Raw genomic sequence first — 22,125 nt, 5'->3', positions numbered from 1 at the left:
CAAAATTCAACATCAATCCGAGATAGCTATTGTGGCTCCGAGTTTGTTGTTGAATTCCAAGTTTTATTTAATTGCATTTCAATTCCCCGTATTTGATTTGTTATTCCATTTCAATTGAATTAGCTATATGTTTAGTATAGAAGTTCTTCAATTGTAATTCATTTCCAATTTCATGTTTCAAACGCTTATTCAATCAATAAAATACCAATTTTTCACTAAATCTGGTGTCAATTTCGCACTTTAAATTCCTTTATTTTCTCGTCTTCAATTTACCCGCATTAGCTTAAATAAAACAATTTATCTAGCAAAGTTTCTATAACGGCGCTAGAGACCCAAGAGGGACTTTTTCAATCATTGCGTCCCTCGCCAATCGCTTCGTTTAAGATTTCAAGTTTTGGCGCGCAATTCCATAAACTTAACCGTCTTTAATATTTTGAGAAATAATTTCTCTGGCACGCCCGCACCCTAACCACACGTGACAAGGTTGAAATTAGCATATTCGCAAAATATCGCTAACAGTAGTTTTAGTCTTGCACTTCCTAATAGAAACTATTTTAGTGGCTTTGACCAGATCTTTGGAGATAATGATAGATGGATTAAGTTTGCACTCAGCAAATGTGTTAAAAGTTTAACATTGTTCACAAATTTTTGTATGTTTGATTGTTGCCAAAATAGAATAAGTGGTAGCTACTTCGGGACTGACATACAATATATGGGTGGTTTTGAATATGTTTTTAGGACTGAGCTTTTTGATAGCATAGCGATGAACTTGAAGCATCTTAAGTTGGGTTCTTGCAAAGTAGGACCAAATTTCACCAACCAATTGAACTCGTTAGAAACCATTAGCTTAGATAATGTGGATTATCTAGAAATTAACTTGGAAAGCATGTTTCCATTTTTGGGGAAACTTAAAACCTTGGAGATTACTAATTGTTCACTTCCTAAAAAGTTAAGTCTCGTCCCATTACCTCTGCTGCTGCAGAAATTCTTGGCTCACAAACATATTTTATTACAAGAAATTGAGTTGTCAAACCCTGATATGATTGAATTGAAGTGTTTAACTAAAGATGGTGTCAAGTGTAACTTGAATGGAGCTCCTAATTTGATATCCTTATCTTATGTGGTACCAATCGGGGAAATGGATATTGTATTCACTGATTTTCCATGCCAGAATCCTGAACTCAAGAATCTTACTCTTGTCATGTTAGATAATTTGGTACGTGTGTGATTAGATAAGTTAATTTTTAGTTTTTAATTTGATTAATGGATTAATGGATTGTCACTTTGATTTTTCACAGGTCAATTGGTCACCACCAAGAAGTGTTGGGATGTTCAGCCAAGTGACAGAACTGAACCTACAATTCGAGCCCTCAGATTTCAGCTTGGTGAGGGTTATTGCAATCCTTAAAGCTTTTCGGTTTCTTTGAGGTTTAGTATTCATGGTAAGTGAGACTCAACTATTTCTTTTGGAGATTCTCTGTTTCTTCATATCCTTAAAGTTTAATATTGTTTGATGATTGTAGATGTATTGTGCAAAGGACCTTGAAGAAGAAGAAGAGCCCGAACTCTCATACGTACCTGAATATCTTAGGGAAGTTAATATTCCTATATTTCGTTACACCCCTAAGCAAGTGCAGTTTGCCATCTACCTGCTGGAAAATGCAGGTGCTCTTGAGAAAATGTCCTTACCAACTATAAAGCTATTTGGAGAAGGAAAAGAAAAGCATATGAAAACGAAACTGCTGGAAATTGACAAGCGTAATATTCTGTTGTGAATATGAACCAGAAGCAAGGAGTGGCGGAGCCAGAAACTAAACATTAGCCAGAAAATAGTACATCTGCTTTTTTTTTTTTTTATGTTAGATTTGGACTATAAAAGTAAGATTGGGTCGTTTTTAATAAACTTTGAGAAATGTATCGCGTATTATATGTCAATCTAGTTGAATTTTATAATTAAATACAAACTCAACGAATTAATTAACCACATCGAACTTTAATTAAGTACAAACTTAACGAATTAAATACTACTCCGAACTTTAATTTAGCACCTCACGACCTCAAATTTTGTAGAGACAGGACCCTGAAACTACCTCTTGTCATTATCGCGTTCTGGTAGTCGGAGGGACCGGGCCCCTGTATCCGCCCATGATGGATTAATGGTTCTAGTCATGATGGTTATGACATCAAACTTTTCCGTAATTATTCAAAATATGAAACCTGTCTCTAAGTTCATTTACGTATAGAAAACCAATTTCTAAAACTAGATTTATCTCTAATATCTAAAATTATGTAAATTTAACCCTAACGTTACTAAGCAAAATCAAATTTAAATTTTAATCAAAATTCTATAAAATAAAACTTCAATCAATCATTATAGTTTATATAATTTTATTTTTATTGTTATAATGTAATAATTTTTTTAATATAATATATTTTTTTAAATTACTCTATACTTTCTTTGGGCATTGGAGTTGATAGGAATTGATTCCTGTCAACATACCCGTAAATGGGTAGTTTAATTTAAAAAAAATAATATTTTTTAACCTTGGTTGGGAAACAACCAACGTTAAGGAATATTTCCCTGAATGCTTTGCTTGGTTCTCCCGAAAATTCCCTTCACCGTGATTAACAATCATAATTTCTTAACTATGTTCTCTGTGAAGTTTTTTTACAATGTTAAAGATTGGATTGATTTTGATCAATATTTATTGTTTCTCTTGCTAATGCATTTATTAATTTTGGGTGGTAGGGAAAAAAAGTGTAACTGAAAAAAAGAAGTGCAACGGAAGATGCTGATTTCATTAGTAAACTGTCAGATGAGCTTTTTAAAAATATTTTATCTTATGGTATAGTTTGAGAGAGGCTGTAAGAACATCATAGATGGAGATATGTCGTAGCATTTACACCCTTACTCTGATTTAATTGGCAAGAGATGTTTATTACGGAGTGAAGAAATTGTGAATTTTGGAAAACCCCGAGAAAGACCTTGCATCACTTTTAGAAAAAGATTATTGGAGCAATTAACAACTACATAAGATTTTATAGAGTTAAAAAGATAGACTCGTTTGAACTTAATTTCTGTTTGGATGATGATAACATTGATCAATGGATTAAGTTCACACTTGAGAAAGGTGACATTGTTCACACATTGACAGTTTAGTTGTTGCAAAGGCCATCATATAGTATGTGGTTTTGGCTAGATCTGGCAATTATCGTGTTCGAGTCGTGTTCGTGTCGTGTCATTTCGGGTTCGTGTCAAAAAGAGTAAACCCAAACCCAACCCAAAAACTTTCGTGTCAAAGTCGTGTTAACCTGTTCGAGTTAGTGTCGATTTCGTGTCGTGTTTTCGGGTTACATGTAATTTTTTATGCATATATATTAATAATAACTCTTAAAAATATAAGAAAATATGGTACCGTTTTTAAACATTTTATATCATTTTAGATTGGTATGTTAACACTAATTATCGAAAAGTTCGATAATATCATGTTATAGGGTCATATAATGTGTTTATAACAATTTAGGAAATTCAAATTAATATTTACAATTAATAATTATAATTTTATTATCTTTATTAATAAAGTGACATAAAAAAACACGAGAGAATATAACAATAATTTTCAATATTCGTGTCATTTCGTGTCGTTTTCGGGTTCACATATCAACACTAACCCAACCCAAAAATTTGCGTGTCAGTTTCGTGTCAACCCAAAAATGACCTATTACCTGTTAAGCTCAACACTAACACTAAAAATCCGTGTCGTGTTCGTGTCGTGTAATCGGGTCGTGTGTCATTTTGCCACCTCTAGTTTTGGCTACCTTTTTAGGACTGAGCTTTTTGATAGCGATGAACTTGAAGCATCTTAAGTTGAGTTTTGCAAATTTGGACCAAATTTCACCAACCAATTGACCTCATTAGAAACCATTATCTTACATAATATGGATTGTCTAGCAATTAACCTTAAAAGCATGATTCTGTTTTCTGGAAAGCTAAAAACCTTGACATAACTATCTATGTACTTCCTAAAATGTTAAGCCTCTTCTCATTACCAAGCCGGGGAATGGATCTTATATTCATTGACTTTCCACGGCTGAATCCGGGAGTTGGTGATATGAAATAAGCAAGTTTAGAGAGTTGGTGAAACACTTGTAAAGTTCGGAGAACCAAGTTACTATTATGGACAAATTCAAGGAGCTGGTAATGTATTAGGCCTTAAGTCTATTAGTTGAACTATCTGCGAAGATCTTTTTCTTATTATGGACAAATTCAAGGAGCTGGTAATGTATTAGGCCTCAGTTTACCATTTTAATTCTGTGCACCTCTTCACAAATTTAGCGAGGAAAGACATAGATTTTGTTTTATTTTATTTTATAGAAAAGTTAAACAGTTTTACCTATTTCGATTAAAATTATGAAAATTCAAACTTTATATTTTGCATTTCTTAGAAAAATTGAAACTTCCTATTTGACTTATAATTCATTCATTGTATTTTTCAATTTAAAGAACTTACTTATATTTCTTTCTTCTATAAGCATTGTCTCTTAAATCTCAATTGAGCTTCTTGTTCTTGGTTCTTATTTTTTTAAATATATTATTACATTTTTAACATTTATAAATAGTAATTTCCGGTATCCGTTTCTATTTTTGTTTTCCGTATGATCAGTTTTAGTTATTCACTGCTAAAACTATATGCAGAGCATTGAAATAATGTAGCATAATGGCTCAAACATAAAGTTTACAAAGAGGGGTCTAAGGTTTGTGAGTTAAGAAGAAAAAAAACCTAAACTTTTATACGTACATTATTCCTATATTTCGTTAATGAGTATTTCCCAAATCCATCCCTGCAAGTATTAGGGACGGAGTCGGGAATGCATCTTCAACCCCGCCCCTAATCCATTCAAGCAAGCAAGAAGTAAAATATAAAGCAGATTAGAAATTATACCAAATTCAGCAACAATTCCATCGATCCCACCAAAGATATAAAAAATGTTGCAGTAATTAAGACTATAGTCTATAAATGGTTCATTGTGTTGCTGTGTTCCCGGGTTGTCATTCTAGTTGGAATGTCCGACCTCAATCTCTTCATCCCCTATAATCTATAAATGTGAAAATAAGTCATAACTAATCACCATCAGAATGAGATTCAACAAAGTAGGCAATATTCCATCATCCCAATTAGCTCATCCACAAGAACATGTTGCCTTCCACATCTATACCAAAACTCAAAACCACATCTGTATAAACACAAACAAACAACCATAAATCAAACTCTTAAAAGATAAAATTGGTAAAATCAGTATCATACCTGCAAAGTGATGTGATCGCAACCTTTAGAATATTATCACTAGTATTAAATTCAGTTCAGTTCAATATCATTAGCATCTAGTTCAGTTATAATAAGTAAATTGGAATTTTCAGATTTCGGGAATTGTAAAATTTCTATTATAATTAACCATAAATTACATTAATTTTTGGTATTATACTCCTTTGAATCCTTAAATTAAAGTTTCAAAGTTAATTAGGACCCTAAACTATCAAAATCATCGATTAGGTCCTTGAACTAAGTAAAAATCATCAAATGAGTCCTCATCATATATATCCTAAAATCACAAACTGTGACTATTTCATATAGATTATAATAATCTATGCGTTGTTAAAAACGGACTTGGTGAAGAGGGTCTGAAACTGTTCAACCCAATGAATTTCCATGAGGTCTCAATTGATGATTTTTATTTAAAATAGGAACTTAATTAATGAGTTTTGCTTAGTTCAGGAACCTGATTGATTATTTTGACAAATTAAAATTCTAATTAACTTTAAAGTTTTAGTTTGGAGAGCCAAATGAATATTATGCATGCATAGTTCGACGGTAAAAAAAACAAAAAGCTGTTTTCACATTTTCCAAACTAACCAGTAAAAAATCTCCTACCACCCTTATTCCTCCGTTTTCACTCGCTCTCTCTAATTGAATGTTTCTACTAGATCATCGGAAGTTGCCGCTATCTCATCGGAGACAAAAGTATTTATTGTGACCAAATCCTGATACTTTGATTGAAAGAAAAATTGAGTACCTTGATAAAGGTTTCTACATAGAGATGAATCTTTGGTTCTCTGTTAGGAATCATTTTATCATTGCCTGAAATAATATCTTTCATATTACACACATTTATTTTCTACCTGAAATGAGATATCTTTTATATTAAACACATTTAATGTCTCAAATTGATCCAAATTTTTAGACGTAAAACTGCTCTTTACTATCAACATTAAGTGTAAAATTGCACCATTTAAGACGTTAAAAGTAAAATTATTTCTAGATGTAAATGTTAGAGATATTTTTATATATTATCCCTATTTATTTCCGCTTTGACTGAAAATAATATATTGATGTAAGTAGTACTATAAAAATTGATATTTCACAAAATAAAATTTTATGTTTAACTTTCTATTAAATTCTACAATTAATTTCATACTGTGTAAAATTTATCTATAATCTCTAACCTTTATTTTTTATATAAAAAAAATTTAAACTTTACATTTTTTAATATTAAAATCTACATCAACAAAAATCCTTAAAAAAATTTAATAAAATTATAACCTGTATAAATTTCACAACATTATCGACTTTCTTATTTTATCCAAGTCACCAAAATTACAGTCAAATAATTGGCAACAAGCATAAACTGAAGTTTACCTGTTTTAAGGATAAAACTCTTGATTAATTCTTTTTCTACATTAAGTTATTGATCATTGATTTTGTTATAGATTTGACCCGTTTTTAAATTTTCCGTCGAGTTTGGATGACACGCATCGTTAGGGCGATCGGTTGACGTGGACAAACAAAAATAAGAATTTATTGACTAGAATAGATAGAGAGTAAAAAAAAAACAAGAAATTAATTTCCAATAAGTTCTTCCAAACTCGATTTTTTCCTCTCCCATTTTGTAATTTTTAACATTAAAATCGTCAAATCGGTCTTCTCCTTTCCCAAACTCGACAGAAAAGTTAAATAAGGGCCAAATCCATAGCAAAATCAATGATCAAGAGCTGAATGTGGAAAAATAATTGATCAGAAATTTAATCCTTGAAACAAGTAAAATTCAGGAGTTTAATTATGATTTTTGGCATATATTTTACCTTTTATTATTTCATTACTTTTTTAACGTATTTTTATTATTTGGATTTTAATATTTTAAAAAACAAAATTCAAGAATTTATATGTTAAATATAAAATTTAAAGGCTATAAGAAAAATCAAGAATTTATATGTTAAAATATAATATTTTTTTAGCATATTTTTTTATTATTTATTTTTATTATTTGAATTTTCATATAATCATCTAATCTCATACAACAATCATCTCGTAATCCTGGTCATGATAATAAGGATTGACATGTTTCGACTACTCCTCAAAAGTTCACGTATGAATGATAGTTACATTCTGGTTAAAATATACTCATTGGTCCACATGTCCGGTATAATTATTCGTTTGTTATCAATATTAAATTGGATAAACTACATTTGTGGTGTACAACATTTGCCATATTTCACAATAAGGGAGGGTCCCCACACATCCGAATGTATAGATTCAAACATGTAAGTACTTGAACGAACAACAGAATTTAAATGAGATTTGGATAGTTTGCCCATTGGACAAGAAGAACACGCCTGAGTACTCTTGGATGAAGGAAGCTGACGTTGACGAATGATCTGAGATGCAGTTTGTGAATGACAGTGACCAAAACGAGCATGCCATTGTGCAAACGGAATCCGTTCTCCAACCAAAGCTTGCTTCAAAGCAGGAGGCATGATGTACAGTCTGTCTCTACTCGGTCCTCGCAAGAGGATTTCCTTGCTGGCCTGGTCCTTGATAAGAAAATAAGATGACCAAAATTCAAAATAACATGAGTTGTCACGGGAGAATTGTTGAATAGAAATCAAGGATTTTGTTAAACGAGGCATAAGTAAAACATCTTTAAGATTGAAGTTATGGAGAGAAGAAGACCTCATGTGGGATATAGGCAAACCTTGTCCGTTACTAAACCGAATATTATCATGACCCTGGAATGGAATCATATTCCGAATCTATTGAGCATCATTAGTCATATGGTGAGTGGTTCATGTATTAAGGTACCATGGCTGTTCCTGACCCATTCCATCATCCAACGGAGGATATCCCTGAAAGTCCATACATGTGATGTGTGCCTGAGGACGAGAAGCTCTGTTTGGTGGCGCCCCATGAGGAAGTGTCCCCCGAATTTTCTTCTGAGGGCATTTGTCAGTCCAGTGTCGAGTGTCATTGCATATGAAGCAGTGTCCCCGCTTGCATTTAGGTTTGAGCATTGAGGCAGAGGAATCTGTTTTGACAGTGAAGTTCGCCATGGGAGATGGATCAGCACTGTGCTGAAGTAGTTCTTCTCTGATCAGTTCATCATATAACTCATACCAGTGAACAGGTTCTCCACATCTGACATTGAGAGCCGTTAAGACGGAGTGATACTCCTTGCCAATGTTTTTGTAAATGGTGGCAATTAACTGAGTGATAGACGATGGACTTCCGGATGATGTAAGTTCATCGGCAAGAGCTTTGATTTTCTGAAGATATGCGGAGACACTCATATCATGGCGTTGCAGTGAATTAAGCTCAAGAGTGAGTTGAATACGTCTGTTTTCTGAGACGACACCATAGGTACGTTCTAATGCATACCAAACCGCACGAGCAGAGGTGAGATTGAAAACGGTGGAGACGACCTCCTCACTAAGAGAGGCCAAAATAGTGGCACGAGCAATACGGTCACGCTGTTCCTATTTAACATAGGTCGGATTGAGCATGAAGTCAGCGGACTGAGTTGGATTTGCACCAGCAAACCGAGGAACATATTTAGGAGGTGAGGGAATCGCACCAGTGCAATTTTCATCGAAGACCCTCATTGCATCAAGGGTTGCCACAAGGTAAGTATGGGGTAAATTTCATCAATGGTGTACAACTTTTGTCCCATTTCACATTTTGGTATATAACTTTCAATTTGTCTCACTAATATGTACAAGCTTATAGGTGACCTCCCACTTTAGTGAACAACAGGTAAAAATGACCGGTCAACGCGCCACATCAGCAGTTTGACCGGTCAAAAAGTCAAAATTTGACACACCTAATATAAAATTACATATATACCCTTTTTTCCTCTTTCCTTTTCTCACTAACTTCTCTCTACTTTATTTCTCTTCCTAAACTTTATAATCATATGCAAAAATTAAAAGAGATCTGCGATGAACTATAATTCTCAAATTGAAATCACTATTCACACATGAAGATTCTTTGGAAATTGATTGTTTTCCACACATGAATATTCTAAAAAATATATTATCAATTTATTTCATCTAAAGTGTGTGGTTGAATCACAACAATTGGGAACATATTTTTTTACATCAATATCAAGGTTGTTTATGCATCTGGATATAAGCTTCCCATCACAGCACCATAAGTTAATGTTTACTGCAACTACAAGCTAAAGTTGAACCTTTGAACTTACTGTTATAATCATTACATGAATTTATCATTTCTCTTCAACCCCGAAAACATAATAACTTCATCTTCAATTTGCTCAAACTTCCAAATCATGTATTCCGATTATATTACACACTAAGCTAGAATTAAAAAATGTCTAGAAGAAGAAGAAAAACGCCATTAGAGCTATTGATGCTATATCAAGCAAGATACACATGTTGACGGTACAAAGAATTGTAGCCTCGGGTCGCTGAATTGATTTACATTAATTTCTCATGAACCGCTGGAGAGGCGATGATTTCACCGCCTTACATCTCTTTGTAAAGAGAGAGAAAGAGAAAGAGAAGGATAAAATGCATCTGAGGCCCTGAACTTGTCGATTTTTGTTTTGACTCTTGGGTTTTTCTTAATTATGGAAATCACACAAAGGATTCGATTTGAAGATGATAAAGGTTGTTTCTAAATTCCAGAAATTGAGAAACGTGAAAGGAAGGAATTCTAGACTTTCACAATTTAAGCCGTGAATATTTGAGAAAGAAAGGTATAAATTTAGCAGTCAAGGAGTTAATGAAAAGAAATAAAGGGGGAGAGAGGAGTTAGAGAGAGAAAGGGAAATGGGAAAGGAGGAAGGAGAAAGATGAGGGTATAAAGGTAATTTATATTATTTGGATTAAATTTTGACTTTTTGACCGGTCAAACTGTTGATGTGGCGATTTGACCGGTCATTTTGACATGCTGTATACTAAAATGGGAGGTCACCTATAAGTTCGTATATATTAGCGAGATAAATTGAAAGTTGTATACCAAAGTGTGAAATAGGGCAAAGGTTGTACACCATTGGTGAAATTTACCCGGTAAGTATGCCAAGTGCGATAGTTACGAGATGTCAGTTTGACACTCATGACAGGGATCAATGTTAAGGATGATGTGGGATAAGAAAGCTGACTTACAGGAGGTACAGAATCAGTATAGGCACCAATTGGGGGAGGTAATGGTGGTTCATGGGTTGTATGAGAAGGGAGATGAGGCTGGAATGGCTGGTAGCCACCCCTGGAGCTAGGAGGAAGCATTTGGTGATGATTTTGTGGGATTGGAGCAGGTCCATGTTGATGAGGAAGGCCAAAATTATTACTAGCTGGAATAGAGGAGAAAGGAACAGGTGCACCAATGGTATTTTGGGGTGGAAGATAAGATGAAGAATAATCGTATAGGACATACGAGGATTGAAGCAAATTTTGATTTTGGGCAGGAAACAGATACGAATCAGTTACGGATTGTATCGGTGCAGTCGAAGGTGGTAGTGCCGTGGTGGCTTCCGAAATTGACTGAACCAGACCAGACATGGGGTGAGATAGAAAGGAGGATGATGTATCAGTAATAAGAGTAAATTGGGTATCTGTTTGCATAGACGATAGGGAAAGAGAGGCTGTGGGATTCTGAAGGGAAGCAGCGGGAGGGATTGCTGCTGTCGTAATTGAATCAGAGGGGGCAGCGGAGTTATGTGGCGGGGAGGCGGAAGAGGAGGGACTTGCCATGGCGAATGATACCATGTTAATTGAGAATTGAAAGGAAATAATAATTTGTATATTGTATTTGCTTAGTTTGTGTTACATTATACTTGTGTATAAATAGTAAAGAGATGCTAGCCCTAATTAGTTACAGAGAATCCTGATTAGAGTAGACTTGTGAGAGATGTATTCTAAGTGTACTAGGATAGCTAAGGATAAGTGCAACTGTGTGCTGTATGGATATATACGATTAAATACAAAGTATATCACTAATAATATAATCTTCAATTTTGCATACAAAATTGTACAACATTTCAGTGACTTCCCACTAAAGTGTACAGTCGGTGATTGTGAGCGGTCAACACGTCATGTCAGTAATTTGACATCCCTAAAAAGTCGAAAGTTGACCGATCAATGCGAAATCAACACGCCATGTCAGCAATTTTGACTTTTAGGGACGTCAACTTACTGACGTACTGTGTTGACTTCGCGTGGACCTGTCATAATTATCGGCTGTATACTTTAATGAGAAGTCAACAAAAAGTTGTATAATTTTGTATACAAAATTGAAGATTGTATACTAAAGTGTGAAAAAAGACAAAAGTTATCACATTAAATTCTAATTTTTTTAGGGTAATTAATTTATTAGTCATTATATTTTGACAAAACACACTGTTTAGTCCATGTATTTTCAAAAACACACGGTAAGATTCCTAACATTTTTCTCGATGAACTGTTTAGTCCCTAACGTTTTTCTCGGTGAACTGTTTAGTCCCTGCCGTTAGACTCTCATGAAGATTCTGGTTGTCAACTTGGATTTGAGTCAAAATCTATTCAAAAAATGTAATGCTGTAACTACCCTTTACCAAAAAATCAAATATATAAGACCATTATCTTCATTGTTTCTCATATCTCCGTTCTTCTCGTTGATTTGAGTCGATTATGGGTTAGGGATTCAATCTTTTCTCCATTTTTTTACCGCGAGTTATGAGAGAAAGACATAAACGTGTGAATTGCTTTTGACTGATAAATATTAAAGGATAATTTAGTCATTTCCGAATTCATAAACGGTAAAAAATCTAACAAACAGGCAGAAGGACTAAACAAGTTCACCGAGAAAAAAGTTAGGGACTTTACAGTGTGTTTTGTCAAAATATAGGGACTAATAAATTAATTACCTTTTTTATTGTAATTTATCCACATTACACAAAATAGTATTAATTAGGACCCTAAAGTATCAAAATCATGGATTAGGTCCTTGAACTAAGTAAAAATCATCAAATGAGTCATCATCATATATATCCTAAAATCACAAATTGTGACTATTTCATATATATTATAATAATTTATGCGTTGTTAAAAATAGACTTGGTGAAGAGGGTCTGAAACTGTTCAACCGAATGAATTTCCATGAGGTCTCAATTGATGATTTTTGTTTAAAATAGAAACTTAATTAATGATTTTTGCTTAGTTCAGGGACCTGATTGATGATTTTGACAAATTAAAATCCTAATTAACTTTAAAGTTTTAGTTTGGAGAGCCAAATGGATATTATGCATGCATAGTTCGACGGTAAAAAAACAAAAAACTGTTTTCACATTTTCCAAACTAACCAGTAAAAAATCGCCTACCACCCTTATTCCTCCATTTTCACTCGCTCTCTCTAATTGAATGTTTCTACTAGATCATCGGAAGTTGCCGCTATCTCATCGGAGACAAAAGTAGGGTAAATTTCATCAATGATGTACAACATTTGCTCCATTTCACACTTTGGTGTACAACCTTCAATTTGTCTCATTAATATATACGAACTTATAGGTGACCTCACACTATGGTGTATGGCCGGTAAAAATGACCGGTCAACCCAAAGTCAACACACCACCTAATCATTTTTATCTTAATCATTTATAAAAAGGACCCACATATGGTGAAATTACTAAAATACCCTATTCCTAAAAAATATATGTATACTATCTCTTCATCTTTTCCTTTCTCTTTCCATCTTCCATTTTTTCCTGCAAATTCTCTCTCTTTCTATTTTTTCCCTTTCTCTCTCTATTAAATCTCTAATAAAATGACAAAAACTCACTAAAAATCATCATCTCCTTCTTCTACTTTATCCTTGTTTTCCAATTAACATTTGCAGATCAGAAAACCGATATAATAATGGAAGGCTTAGTTTACTGCCCAAACTGCAACCATCCCCCCGCTCATGGTCTTTAATCAAAGCAAAACCAATCCCATCTTAAAAAATCAGCGTGATATGCAAAAACCAGTGGAAACAAGTGACCTATTAGAGAGGTTTCAAAACGAATTCAAATGGATATTTTTTTGGTGAAGCTCGATGTTAAAAATGATTAATCCTCTTCAATCTTGAAAAGTGAAATTTGTTTAAACCTTCGTTAACTTATTCTTTGACACACAAAACTATGGATGTTGATTGATTGTTGTTTTTCAAGGTATATAATATGGAACTGTAAAATTATATATAGGGTGTTACTTACTTGTTAGCCGTGGAAGTGTACTAGATGTTAATTTATTCCTTGCATTAATTAGTTTCTACTTAATTAGTAAGAAACAGAAACACTTTCCACCTACCTTCAAAGCTAAGTGTTGATCATACTTGTTCGTAATTAGTGTTTTTTTTTAATTCATTTTATTGTTTTTTTCTCAATTGTTATGCTAATTCCTTCTTATCTTTGAATTAATAGTTGTTTGTTGGTGGGTTTTTGTCATTTTGGTACAAATTTAATACAGAGAGAATGAGAAAAATAGAGAGAGAAAGTATCTGCATAAAAAATCAAAGATGGAGAGAGAAAGGGAAAGATAGAAATGAATTAGAGAGAGAAATTTGATTAAAAAGAGAGAAAGAGGTTAGAGAGAGAAAGAAATTTGAAGAGAGAGAAAGAAATGTAGGGAAGAAGATGAATAGATGGAGAGATAGGGGCATAGAAGTAATTTTATATTAAGTGTTTGAATTTTTTTGATTTTTTGACCGGTCAAAGCTGAGGTGTGGCGCATTGACTGAGCGTTGACCGGTCATTTTTACCTGCTGTATACCATAGTGGGAGGTCATCTATAAGTTTATACATATTGGTGAGACAAATTGAAGTTTGTACACCAAAATGTGAAATGGAGTAAAGGTTGTACACCATTAATGAAATTTACCCGACCAAACCCTGATACTTTGATTGAAAGAAAAATTAAGTACCTTGATAAAGGTTTCTACATAGAGATGAATCTTTGGTTCTCTGTTAGGAATCATTTTATCATTGCCTGAAATAATATCTTTCATATTACACACATTTATTTTCTACTTGAAATGAGATATCTTTTATATTAAACACATTAAATGTCTTAAATTGATCCAATTTTTTAGACGTAAAACTGCTCTTTACTATCAGCATTAAGTGTAAAATTGCATCATTTAAGGCGTTAAAAGTAAAATTATTTCTAGATGTAAATGTTAAAGATATTTTTATATATTATCCCTATTTGTTTCCGCTTTGACTGAAAATAATATATTGACGTAAGTAGTACTATAAAAATTGATATTTCACAAAATAAAATTTTATGTTTAACTTTCTATTAAATTCTACAATTAATTTCATACTGTGTAAAATTTATCTATAATCTCTAACCTTTATTTTTTATATAAAAAAAAAAATTTAAACTTTACATTTTTTAATATTAAAATCTACATCAACAAAAATCCTTAAAAAAATTTAATAAAACTATAACCTGTATAAATTTCACAACATTATCGACTTTCTTATTTTATCCAAGTCACCAAAATTACATTCAAATAATTGGCAACAACCATAAATTCAACTTTACCTGTTTTAAGGATAAAACCCTTATTAATTATTTTTCTACATTAAGTTATTGATCATTGATTTTGTATAGATTTGGCCCGTATTTAACTTTTCCGTTGAGTTTGGATGACACTAATCGTTAGGGCGATCGGTTGACGTGGACAAACAAAAAGAAGAATTTATTGACTAGGATAGATAGAGAGTAAAAAAAACAAGAAATTAATTTCCAATAAGTTCTTCCAAACTCGATTTTTTCCTCTCCCATTTTGTGATTTTTAACATTAGAATCGTCAAATCGATTTTCTCCTCTCCCAAACTCGACGGAAAAGTTAAATAAGGGCCAAATCCATAACAAAATCAATGATCAAGAGCTGAATGTGGAAAAATAATTGATCAGAGGTTTAATCCTTAAAACAAGTAAAATTCAGGAACTTAATTATGCTTTTTGCCATACAGTACATCAAACATACTCATTCAGATAGCAATCAAGTGGAAGATATATTGCAAACCTATTTCATACATGCAACCCACGAGTTTGACGGGACAGATTTGTCCCGACCCCGTCCCTGCGAGATACCATTCTCTGTTTACAGATGTTCCAAAAACTTTTTCCTCATAGAGAATCACCGATTATGTTTAAAAAAAATAGTAAAACCTAAAACTTTTATGAAGCGGTAGCTAATAATACCGAACATCAACAATCATTTTCAGATTTTCCAAACCACAAAAAACTAAAAATGGAAGACAACCAATCACCAAATTAAAATGCACTTAAATCATCCAAAAATATCAATTATCATGGGGAATAGTTGGGGATCCCCTATTAGGAATTAACGGAGGGGGACGCACAGGTGAGGATACCTTTCTCATCCCCGCCACATCCTCACCACGGGGACAAAACTATCCTGATCCCCATCCTATAGGGATTCTTATCGAGGATTTTCCGTCCCCGTCGAGACCGATCACAAACAGGGAATCCCCCCATTTACATCCCTATTAACTTGTATATACTCACCGACTTCGCCAATATAATTTCACCAGTTATATGGTGGGATACAGATCATTTGAAGAGTCTAATGGCAATTAGAAGAACTTACCTGTCTGCAAGATTTCTGATAGCTTGGCAGTTAATCAAAGAGAAAATGACCCAAAAGTGATTTCTTCAGACGTTTGGACATCCAGAATATTGCGTCTGTCCAATTTCTGCAGTGTATTAGCAGCACTCCAATAAGTCATCCCACGATATCGTCCTTTAGCAAAATAATATTCGGATTTTTTGGGTTCGATTAAGATGGACATCTTCTTAAGAGCACTTGCATATTTCAGCAAGTACTTGGCAAACTGCATTTGCAACTTGCTGCAATGAAAGTAAGAAAATGAAAAGTCCTCAAGATATTTAGGTACATATGAAAGATCATGCCCTCCTTCCGTTTCTTCTTTAAGGTCCTCCGTACAATTCATCTGCAATCATCACACAATGTTCAGTTCGAGTCCTGGCAACCTCATTAATTTGTGGAATTAAAAACAAATGGCGGGATGGGCCTATGTTGTGCACGCTGCAAGCCCAAGGGGCATTTGCGTGTGGGGATTGTGTCAGAGATTAATATAAGATATATGATTGCCTTAATTATAAGTTCGAGCTTTTAGTTCAATCGGTTCCATGACAAGATTATCATCTTTATAGTTTTTGTAATGTTGAGTGGGTCAAAGTCTGAGTGCACCATGGCGCGTCTTTGACAACTGCATCTACGCGCACAATGCTGCCCCTGGCGCACACCATCAGTATGTTTAGTGTGAGCCTTCATGAATTTCATTAGTTATTCACTACCAAAAGTGTATATGGCAGAGCATTCAAATAATAACGCAGCTCAAAAATAAATCGAAATCTCTTATCTCATAATACACACACTATTGGGGCAGGAGCTTTTCCTCGAAAACTAGACGATGATACTTCAGCTCTTTTTCCTACTCTAGTATTATATGCACTTTCTTCAACTCTAGCATCCTTACTAACTATACCCAATGTTGGATTATCATCTTTATAGTTTTTGTAATGTTGAGTGGGTCAAAATCGAATTCTTCTCTATTTCTGGCTAGAACTAAAAAGCCTGAAAAAATGCACCTATTTCACCATGGCGCGTCTTTGCCAACTGCATCTTGGCGCACAATGCCGCCCCCGGCGCACGCCATCAGTATGTTAAGGCGCTAAGCACCGCCCCTGGCGTGCCATTAATAACTATGGGGGCAACACACGAAAACTACAGCATGAAGAATGCAATGAATTTGAAGCCGAAAAAAACAATCACTAGGAGGATAGTTTAGATTCATACACTTGACAAAATACTAATAGCTTTCTTTTCATGATATAAATAAATAAACAGCTCCAAAAGAAATAGTTGTTTCTCACTTACTATCAATCGGAAAACACGAAGAATGGGAAAAGCTTTGAGGATTGCCATAGCCCTAACAAAGCTGAAATATGAGGGCTTGAAAAATCGTAGCTTCAGGTGTGTCACTTGGCTAAACATCCAAATCGGTGTCCAATTGAACTGTGAAAAATCATGGTGAGAAACCATTAAATTAGAAACTAAAAATTCAGTTCTCCCATCATTTTTTCAATTAAAAACATACCCAATCATTCAAGATGACAACCGTAAGATTCCTTAACTCGGGATTCTGCCGTGAAATATCAGTGAACATTAAAGATGTCAGTTTAGGAGATCTATTGAAGTTACACTTGATAGGCGAATTGATATCAGAAGCTAGATCTACCGGATCACGACGACCATCTAAACACTTTAATTCAACCAGGTATGGGTTTGACAGCTCAATTTCCTCTAATAACATCGGTCTGTAAACCAAGAATTTACGTAGTAGAGGTAATGAGACGAAACTTAATTTTTTAGGGAGAATTGAATTACTAATCTCTAAGATTTTAAGATTCCCCAAAAATGGCAACATGTTTTCCAGGTTCCTAGCTAGACAATCCACCTTATCTAAGCCAAGGGTTTCTAATGAGCTGAATTGGTTGGTAAAATTTGGTCGTAATTCGCAAAAATTCAACTTAAGATGTTTCAAGCTTATTGCCATACCATCAAAAAGCTCAATCCTGAAAATATATTTCCTCAATAAGAAGTAACAGTTTTTGCAACAATCAAATGGACAGTCTGCAAACAATGTTAAACTTTCGACGCATTTGCTGAGTGCAAACTTAATCCATCCATCCATCAGCCTCAACATCAAAACCAATATCATGAGCATCAAAATCATCATAGCCCAAGGCTCTAAAATAAATCTGCTCCTTAATACAACAACGGAAATTGACCTCAAACAAGTGTATCTTATCGCCCCTATAAAACCGTATGTACTCGTTTATTCCTCTCCTAATTTTTTCTTCATAAAACATTGGCGCAACGGTAAAACGTTGTTGCCGTGTGACCAGAGGTCACGGGTTCGAGTCTTAGGAGCGGCCTCTTGCCAATTAAATTGGCAAGGGAAGGCTTGCCCCCAATACACCCTTGTGGTGGGACCCCTCCCCGGACCCTCGCTCAGCGGGGACGCGTAATGCGACCGGGCCGTCCTTTTTTTTTTTTTTAATACATGCAAGGTTTTCTTTTTGCATACCAATATGCTGCCTCCTTACTAAACATCCCTTTCCAATTAAACTGGGCAAAGGTTTATTAAACATCTCTTTCCAATTAAATCTGAGCAAAGATTTATACGCTGAAACATATCTCCATCTACGCGACAAAATAGATGTTCGCACAATCTCTCTTAAACTAACATAAGATAAAATTTGGTGGAGAAGTTCATCTGACAGTTTGCACCATATTCAGTTCTCTACCACCCAGAAATAAAATATGAATTAGCAAGAGAAATAGTGAATTAGGAATAAAAATAATAACATCAATCCAATTGTTTAGCAGTTATTCATTGTGGATTTGGAACTTGACGATACTCAAATGTAAATTGAAGCAAACCTGAGTTTTGTTGGGTTGAGCATCATCCACTTCTGTATTTTGGCGTTTAACCCTAACCTGAAGTAAGTAAATAAATGAATACATAAAGCTGAAAAGAAAATCCAAAATAAATACATAAAAAAGAGCCATAAATCACACACCATATTCCGTCGCTCACGGCTGCTGGCGACGTAGCAGAACAGGAATTAGAGAGGGTTTTTGTCCTTCGAGGTTTTTCCTTTATATATACATATATTATTAATATGATAAAAGGTTATAATTGTAAATGTATATAAGGTTACATTAGGCTCGTCAATGGGGCGGGTTGATGATGGGGCGAGCAATTCCATTTTCATCCCTATACCAATGGGTAATGAGCAGGGGCGTATACAAGGGGAGCCTGGGCCCGGCCCCCTCCGGCCGCCGGAACCACCATGGTCGCGAGTAGTTTCGGTCCCTCTAAATATTAGTGTATATACATATTTCATTGTTTAAAGGTAGATGAGATACTTAGAACACTTGCTTTTTTTTAAGGTCCTAGGTTCAATTCCCCGTAACCTCAATTTATTTTAGAAAGTGTTTATTTATTTAAATTTTATTTTTCAATAATTATAAAACTATGTTACCATTATTAATTAATTTATTTATTTTCATAACACACTTGAACTAAAATTTTAAAAATAAAAATGTAAAAGTGTTATAATTTTTTTAGAAACTAGTCTTGAACTAATAAAAAAATTAAATATATCCCATTACGTGTTAGGCTTGTCCAAAATTCAAAATTTCAATATTTTGGACATATTAGATACTACATAAATCCAAAGTTCTAATTTTTTTAAGCAGGTATTTCTAAATCTAAATTTCTAATTTTTTTTTGCTTGTTAGGTCTCTATAAATCTAAATTTTTAATATTTTTTTTTGGCTTGTTAGGCCTTTCTAAATCTAAATTTCTATTTTTTTTTGACTTATTAGGCCTCCATGAATCTGAATTTCTAATTTTTTTTGGCCTGTTAGGTCTCCTTAAAATTGGTTATTGATCATTCAAATTATAACACACATATATACAAAAAAATTAAGCAAGTCCGATTTAGCAAAAAAAAAAAAATTTCCGAACGCACGTGTAAAATGCCCCCCCACCGACTAATCATGTTTTCGCCATTGGTAATAAGGATCCCCATAGATATACTGCCCCATTTTTTTCTAAACTAATATCAAATATATATACGATTTACCAAATACTTATTCTGTTTCATATTACATGTCTTTTTAGTGATTTTTTTGGTTTCATAATTCATGTCATTTTTAATATGATCAATACATATTAAGTCACATTCTTTCTGCTATAAAGCGTGTGTTTATGAAAATTAATTAGAATAATAGGTTTATTATAAAATAAATAAAATAGTGAAATTAATAAATAAGGGGTAAAAATATCTTGTTTTTCTAATATTCTCAATTTCCGTACAACTCGTTAGAAAGACATGTAATATTGTATAACCTATGATGATGATTAAAAACAACTTGCTTATTGTACGAAGAATAGAGATGAGCATACCAATCTAATGAATCGAGTGAAATTTGTAAAATAAGACTTTCAATTTTATAAGTTTGAATTAAATACGAAGTTAGAATTTTCATAACCCTAATCGGAATTAAAATTTTATTATAATAGGAGATTAATAATTAGGAAGTTTCAATTGTTTAGAATTCAATTGAAAAAGGAGAAATTCTATTCAAAGTGAATTTTGTAGACTATAATATATAATTGTATTTTAAGATTAGATTTTTTTTTGTAAATTATTTTAGTATTTAATATAAAAAATAAAAAATATAATTTTTTTATATCAACATTACATTCTAATGGGTATATCTATGGATAACTCTATCGGTAATAGGTTGGGAATCACCATAGAACGGGGATAGCTATTACTGTCCCTAACCCATTTCCGGTAATGAGAATAATTTTTCTTATCATCCTTACCCTATAAAAATGGATATGGGAGATTTCCCGATCCTAATGGAACAGGACCCAATGAATATGGTATTACCTGCCCGTGATAAGCCTAGGTTACATATGTATCAGAGAGCTATATAAATACCTTTTTAATGAACACAATACTCAGTGGAGGAGCCAGGATTTGAGACTTGGGAGGCTAATTTTAGTCACGTAGTTTGTGGTATTTTTTTAAACTCCAATTAGGGCTAGAATTTTTTTTAGCATCCAGCATGATAAAGCTGCTTCATTTAGCCCAAAGTGAAAAACGTAAACATATTTAATTTTCTATACGTTCAATGTTGATTTCCTAAAGGATTAAAGCACTTTTTGGCCCTTGACCTATCCAAAATTTATGCATTTGGCCCCTGATCTATTATTTGGTCACATTTGGCCACTTGATCTATCAAATTAGATAAAATTCAACTCATATTGAATGGGAAATTAACTTTCTTGGAAAATTAACAGCAATCACCAATACAAAAACCACATATGACACATAAATAAAATTAATTTTCAACTAGAGATGGCAACAGTAACTATTTTACACAGTAAAAAAATCCTAAAAACTTTTTCTAGTGTTCCGATAGAGTGAAAATTATTTTATTTATGTGTCATGTGACATTTTTGTATTAGTTACTGCTGTTAATTTTCCAACACAGTTAATTTTTCATTCAATATGTGTTGGATTTTATCTAATTTGATAGGTTACGGGCTAAATATGACCAAATAATAGGTCATGGGCCAAATGCATAAATTTTGGATAGGTCAGGTGCCAAAAAGTGCTTTAAACCATTTCCTAAACTAAAACACCTAAATTTCCATAGTTTTTGTGTGTTGAGTGTAAAAAAATTAAAACTTCTAAGCCTAAAAGAAGTAGAAATATTTAATGTTTTATAAATCCAACATTAATTTCTTAAAAATTACATTTGGGAAAAAAAAACTTTAAAAGAGTTGTAGGGAAAAAATCAATTAGGATAAATAAAAGCAAAAATTGAGACTCAAGGGACATTAATTTCTTAAAAATTACATTTGGAAAAAAGAAACTTTAAAAGAGTTGTACGGAAAAAATCAATTAGGATAAATAAAAGCGAAAAATGAGACTCAAGGGGTTTGAACCCATGACCTTTTACAACAAAACACACTTCTCAACCAACTCAACCATCTCAACATTTTTTTTTTTTTTGATAAACATACTTACTTCATTAAATGAAAAGAGTACAAATATAATCAGAAAACCATAAGGAATAAAATCCTAACAAAACCACAAAGGGATAAAATTGACTACAAAGAGCATGAAAAATCCATAAAAGGTATAAAAAAACACAAAAAAAAACAATAAAA

At 33.3% G+C, this 22,125-nt stretch overlaps 1 protein-coding gene across 9 annotated transcripts; it reads right to left on the bottom strand.

Annotated features, from left to right (window-relative positions):
- Positions 1–4,886: 4,886 nt before the first annotated feature.
- On the bottom strand, positions 4,887–19,038 carry LOC136231166 (uncharacterized). Of its 9 annotated transcripts, XM_066020466.1 has the most exons (7): positions 18,950–19,038; positions 18,810–18,866; positions 17,461–17,505; positions 17,241–17,378; positions 16,234–16,290; positions 15,927–16,032; positions 14,455–15,395 (listed from the first exon to the last, which is right to left on the bottom strand). In XM_066020466.1, exons 1-6 carry the CDS (start codon positions 18,950–18,952, stop codon positions 15,961–15,963), a joined length of 372 nt encoding a protein of 123 aa, XP_065876538.1. In that variant the 5' UTR covers positions 18,953–19,038; the 3' UTR covers positions 14,455–15,395; positions 15,927–15,960. The 9 variants fall into 9 exon arrangements, with proteins under 9 accessions (XP_065876530.1, XP_065876533.1, XP_065876532.1 ...); XM_066020458.1 differs by lacking the exon at positions 14,455–15,395 and adding an exon at positions 4,887–5,235 and having other exon boundaries at positions 15,927–16,290; XM_066020461.1 differs by lacking the exon at positions 14,455–15,395 and adding an exon at positions 7,448–7,867 and having other exon boundaries at positions 15,927–16,290.
- Between the last annotated feature and the right edge of the window lie 3,087 nt (positions 19,039–22,125).

The sequence above is a fragment of the Euphorbia lathyris genome, chromosome 5 (assembly GCF_963576675.1).
Source record: "Euphorbia lathyris chromosome 5, ddEupLath1.1, whole genome shotgun sequence".
NCBI classification, from domain to species: Eukaryota; Viridiplantae; Streptophyta; class Magnoliopsida; order Malpighiales; family Euphorbiaceae; genus Euphorbia; species Euphorbia lathyris.
Note: the sequence above shows the minus strand (reverse complement) of the source record. Positions and strands in the feature narration are given on the sequence as shown.

Bases quoted from the DNA above. Each gene is read 5' to 3' on its own strand.
- LOC136231166 (XM_066020458.1), bottom strand. The intron at 17,506-18,809 runs GTTTGCTTCAAT...ATTTCACGGCAG, and splicing joins CTCAACCCAACAAAACTCAG to AATCCCGAGTTAAGGAATCT. The intron at 17,379-17,460 runs GTATGTTTTTAA...GATTTTTCACAG, and splicing joins TTGTCATCTTGAATGATTGG to TTCAATTGGACACCGATTTG.